Raw genomic sequence first — 5,668 nt, 5'->3', positions numbered from 1 at the left:
TTTTATTCAAAACAAATGAATTTGCCGAATCGCTTACTTTACTCTCACAGGCGCCGCCATGCGCCGCCATTTGGAATAATTTAGACACAGCATAATTATTGAAGATGGCGGCGTCCATCATGACATATGAAAGTCTTAATTAATAAAAGATTTAGAGGTGGATATTTTTCTAATAACAAAACTGTTTCTGAGGTGCTAGGCTGCGAATACACCTTATTTCAAAATTTATTTATTTAACAATTCGCCAACAATTATAAAAATAACAGGATGGCAGCTATTGTAGGGGGAAACTGAATTCCCTTTCTAAGACTACCCTCCTCGCACACTCACGCACGCACGCAACGTGCAACACCCAAAGCGCGAGCACACACACATACAAATTAAAACTAGGACAGGCATGGAGTGGTTTTCAATTGAGTGTCGAAAGTAAGAGCGAATTGCTTTGGTTTATGATTACTTCACTCAGTGATTGGTTCAAAGTTCTCGCGCCACTTTTTCAACGAATCAGAAGTGAAACCAAAACCAATCGTGGCTCGCGCTTGCACATTTTCCCGCCCTTTGTGTCGGCTACGTGTAAATTACTTCGAGTTTTGATTGGTTTAACGGATTGCCTCCATCCTTTTTGATTGGCCAAAGTAATTACTTTGGTTTTGGTTTTACGACACTCAATTGAAACTTACTCTAGACTGCGAACAGCCTCTCTTTTGCTCCAGAATCTCCCGAGAGAACGTGAGTGGTATGCGTGGGCAAAGCCGGGAGCAGCCAGTAAAGAGTTCCACTAATATAATGATTACGGAAAATTTAAAATAATTAGTGTGGACGGGTTTTTGCCCAATCTTGTAATCGTGGTTAGATCTTGTGCGAGTGCCATCTATAAAATCAAAATAGTGGCGACTATTAATGTCTCAGTAACCAAAAATTATCTTATACATTTTAGTCAAACTAAAGTATTTTGTTCTCATGTTCGAGGGAGTCCCATTTTAAGTTTAAGAGTCTTTCGTGGTAATCAATGGCCGCCATTTTAGTGTTCTTTTGTTTGATTTCCCCTATTGGCCTCGCTTTCAAACGTAAAATTAAGAATTAGAATACTTAACCTTAAATTTGCATTAGAAAAGATTCCCCCGCATTAGCCTCCATTTCATGCTCGATCCAAGCCAACTGTTAGAATACGAAACTGGCCTATTTGTAAACAAACAAAAGAATACCAAAATGGCGGCCATTTTGGAATAAGGTGTATAACTGAAGAAGGCCTCGCTGGGCGGGCTGGCTCGGTTTTCGACATCTCGCCTCACCTCTGAGACATTTGAGCAAATTCTAGTTGTGTTCATAAGAATGAGCTAGCTGGACGATTTTCGAGATTTCGGTGATAGGAATTGAAACATTTCTGTACTCTCGCTCACTAGCAGGCTGGCTTGCTGCGGTAATTGTAAAACTGCATGTCTTGTATTCTAAAAGATGAGATCTCATAACTGTACCATTATAGTCGAAAATGAACCAAACAGTTTTGCCCCGTTCGCAAGCGTCATGTCCCAAAAGATGGAAAAATGAAAAAACAAAACCGATTAATTGATTTCACTCAAGCCGTGAGTTCCCGCTGAATTCAAGGCTCCAGCGTCAGTTTTTATGCACGCAACGCCATGCGTTTGAATATTGTGGGACCTTTTTCTTCCAGTTTCTTCAGCTTGTGGTGAATCCACGGGAATAACTCTTGATCCCCTTCTTATTCTAATTACAATTAATATCATCGGAATTAAAAATCCTGTTAGTAGAACTGCGCTCGTCGTGTAAAATGAATAAACGTAATTCCCTGTGTTGTCCACCATTAGCCCTGCAAGACAAAAGGAAAATATGTCACGGCTAGGTCATAGCAGAGCTCCGCGTGCGCGGAGGACAATGGTTAAGAAAATAGTGTGGCTGCGAGAAAAATGTTGGGTTTGGTTATGACGTCATCATACTACCGTCCGTCCACACGTTCGTACGTTCAACTTTTTATGTAAGCTAATTCGCAAATTATCGCATCGCTGGAACCCGTGTTTTTTGCCAGGAAGTTGCATGGCCAGCGTACCGCATTTGATACTGCGTTTTAGTAAAACAAACAAAACTTTTGAAGACAGCGTGTATAACAATATGTTATACAACGAAGAAAGAAGGGAAAGAGAGGGAGAAAAGAGAAAAAAAGTAAGCAGGCGACGATAAAGCGATGCTCAACGTGAAAGAGAGCAACTGAGTGGACGACAAAACAGCCGAATTATCAGTGACAAACAACAAGAGAAAGAAAGCGTATGACTAAAAGAGAAGTGACCAAGCTAGACGTATTTCGACATAAAAGTCTGAAAAGGCTTATGAAGATCAAATGAGGAGATTCGAAACCGCGCTCAGTAACATCAGCACCATTGGTGAGCTAATCTCATCGGCCACGTTCTCAGAATGGATCCAAATAAACATCCCAAGACAGCAGTAACGTGGGCCCTAGCCCGTTCCAGGCTCCCAGATAGTCGAGAAAACGAAAAGAACTGCGCGTGAAAACTGAGAGGGGGCTTGAGTCGAGGCGAGGCAGTTCTTTTCGTTTTTTCGACTATCTGGGAGCCTGGAGGGAAAAAGAAGTCGTGGCAGACCGAAAGAGATTTGGCTGAGAACCGCAGAAAAAGAAAGAACAACATTGGGTTTGGTCTCATGGAGCGAGGCAACAGTGGTTGCTCGTGACCGTGTGACATGGCGAAGGGGAGTGTCTGGCCCTATACCCACTTAGGGTTATGATCAAAATCAAATCATCAATCAAATATATAACTATTGCATTATCAGGCGTCCCCAAAGGCAGCGGGCGACCCTCTTGGGAGAAGTCGTAAGGCAAACATTCTGCCGTTCTTAAGCTTAAGCTAACATTCTCATCTCCACGTAGCGTAAACATATAGAGTGACTGCTCACTATCTTTGATATTGTAAGCAAGGGCAGATGCAACGGTTGTAAAAATGGCCGGACACCTAATACTACTAAGCGTAAGTCAGAACAAGCCAAAGATCGTAATTCTGAGTAGGTGATAAGCAAAAGAATGGCTACTCCCCTCTGTGGAGGAAAGTGGTAACAATGTTAAGTTACCAATGTTAACTTACCAATGATGGGGCCACCGGCTGCTGCCGAAAGGGCAAAAAGTACATTGTTCATAACAAACGCTGCTGTTCTTCTTTGGGCATCAACGCAGCTAAGTAGAATAAAACCGTGCGTTGTTATAAATATTCCATCAGCCAAGCCATACACACCGCTAAAAGTGATCAATTCCTCATATTTGGTGGCAAACGGCAGCAAAAAGGCGCAAATAGCGGCTAACAGCAAAGAGGATTGATAAACGTAAACAGCGTTCACTTTGTCTTCGTTACATAACCTTCCTGATACAAGCCGACCGACGGATGAAGCAAGGCCGACGTAAATATAGAGACGAGAAGCATTTTGTGCAGAGATTCCAACATCTTCACAGTACTTGACCTAAAAGATGAGTATATATACAAGAAAAATCTTAGCAAAAGGCCGTTTCCTTACTCCATATCGTAGAAGTACCTTTTGTAACCACCATTCAGGTTTTATATTAAATATAGTCTTATTTTGATATTTACAAATTATTTTAAGTTTTTCTTAGATTGACTTGGCTCTGCGAAAAAGGAAATCGGAAGATTTCGGGAGTATCTGAGAACACGCGGATCGCAATTGCCAGCTCTTACCTACCAAATAGATGAATGGAATGTAGATGCCGAAGCTTCCAAACATCAATGATAGGACCACAAAGGTATACGTAGGAATTCTCCACACACTGCAGTACATGGCGATTATTTGGCTCTTGTTGTGATCGCTAGCATCATCGTCTTTGTTGTTGTGTTCGTTGTTGACATTCTCCGCCGCTGAGTTATCTTGTACGTTTGGATTGAAACTCAAGCTTAGCAAACTTGCCAATGCAAATGATATGGACATGATTCTGAAAGTGCCTCGCCATCCAAACGAGTCCAGCAAAGTTTGAGGCAATGGACCTTGAAATGTGATTCCTAAACTGGAACCCATAGCAACGATCCCTGTTGCTATGGACAGCTTCTTTTTGAAATAAAGTGCTATCACAAGATAGTACGAATTGTAGAGAAAACATCCACCCAACCCGAGAACTAGACTGTATGTCAAGTACATGAGGGAAAAGCTGTGAACAAATGAAGAACAGAGCAAGCTTGTCATACAAAGAAGCCCTCCAAGAAATCCTGTGATACGACAACCAAAGCGATCACAAAAATATCCAGCCAGCGGACTTGCGAACCATGTCATGCCCAAAGCTGCCGAGCCAACGAAAGCTGTAAAAGTGACAAAAATTACCAAATAATTTGTCTTGAAGGAAATTTCCAACAGTGTTTGCTGATTTAAGACATGTTGAGTTAAATTGTTCTTTTAAAATATACCATGAGATACCAAAGGGAAAAACGCCATCCATGTTTTGAGTGTAAATTTTACTTTGGTTCAAAATCTTTTCAAATTACATTGTACAGATTTCTAATGCTTGATTTTAAAAACCCATTTCCACACCTGTTTAGTTTTCTTACAGATTCATTGACCGAAGTTTCAGCTTTTTTCCTAGGCTTACCATAACGAGGTCCTGACAAATGACATCCATATACAAATGTTTAAACTATCTTTATTTCCACTAAAGCAACACATTGCCTTCTCTAATTCCTCGTTTTTCTCGACAACATTCAATACAATGATGTACATCATATGTGGCTGTTAGGTACAAAGATTACACACTAAATTTAAAAATTAATGCACTAACTAGTCTTAATATACAAATGGCACTGTTGATAATCCGCCAAGCACAGTATATAAATATTTGCTTTCTAATACCAAAGGTTTTTATAGGGAAGAGTATATGTTTACAAAGATTGCTTTTTTTATTCAAATGTGACAACCACAGAAACAAAAGACCCTTTGTTCTTACAACCATTGAGGCTCTGGTTGGCACATTAATGACAATAGGTGACGTCAACGATATTTTCCCAATACGAAAGTTTATGAAAGTTAAGAAATTTGTTGTTTTACTTCTGCCATTTTTACTAATTGATTTCTCACTTGATCACGCAAAAACTGGTAAGAACTTGATTGAAATATTTCCAAAAACATTTGATCAATTTGCAATTCGCGCAAGAAACCATTCGGAAATGTATGGCTAACGTTATTAGCAATGTTGGCGTTGGTGAACGACACAAAACGCATTTTTTACACATCGCGCTCGGTGTTGAACCGGTATGCTATAGTCATACAAGAATCGATCATAGATTCGTTACCGACTAACCAATTAATGCACAAAATCAAGAAATTGGGATACTGTAGAAACCATGATTTTAAACGTTCAAATGATTCATCTTATGCGGTCAAAGCGAACTAAAAAAGTACGTATAGTGATAAAATTCAAAAGCTCAACACACTCGAAATATTTGCAAATAAAAAAAAACGGGTGCAAATACTTCTAATGCGAACGTAAAAGAGGTCAATTGTAAACGTGTGAAATGTTTTAGTGGACAACAAACACTTATAACTTATTCCGACCAGATAAAACTAAGCCAATTTATCTTTTAGGAAGGTAGTGGTGTCATTTATTGGCTGGGAGAACTGAATACGTTCGAGTTCTTTGTGATCATGATGG

The 5,668-nt window shown here is 39.9% G+C and overlaps 1 protein-coding gene across 1 annotated transcript in view; it reads right to left on the bottom strand.

The window, feature by feature from the left end:
* Positions 1-1,544: 1,544 nt before the first annotated feature.
* LOC138026490 (monocarboxylate transporter 8-like) overlaps positions 1,545-5,668 on the bottom strand; it is a 4,522-nt gene continuing 398 nt past the window's right edge. The window contains exons 2-4 of the mRNA XM_068873868.1: positions 3,718-4,325; positions 3,111-3,480; positions 1,545-1,828 (exon numbers count right to left, since the gene is read on the bottom strand). Of these exons, the coding sequence (XP_068729969.1) occupies positions 1,563-1,828; positions 3,111-3,480; positions 3,718-4,325 (1,244 nt within the window). The 3' untranslated portion in view covers positions 1,545-1,562. The remainder of the gene's footprint in view (positions 1,829-3,110; positions 3,481-3,717; positions 4,326-5,668) is intronic.

The sequence above is a fragment of the Montipora capricornis genome, chromosome 12 (genome assembly GCF_036669925.1).
Source record: "Montipora capricornis isolate CH-2021 chromosome 12, ASM3666992v2, whole genome shotgun sequence".
Classification (NCBI taxonomy): domain Eukaryota; kingdom Metazoa; phylum Cnidaria; class Anthozoa; order Scleractinia; family Acroporidae; genus Montipora; species Montipora capricornis.
Note: the sequence above shows the minus strand (reverse complement) of the source record. Positions and strands in the feature narration are given on the sequence as shown.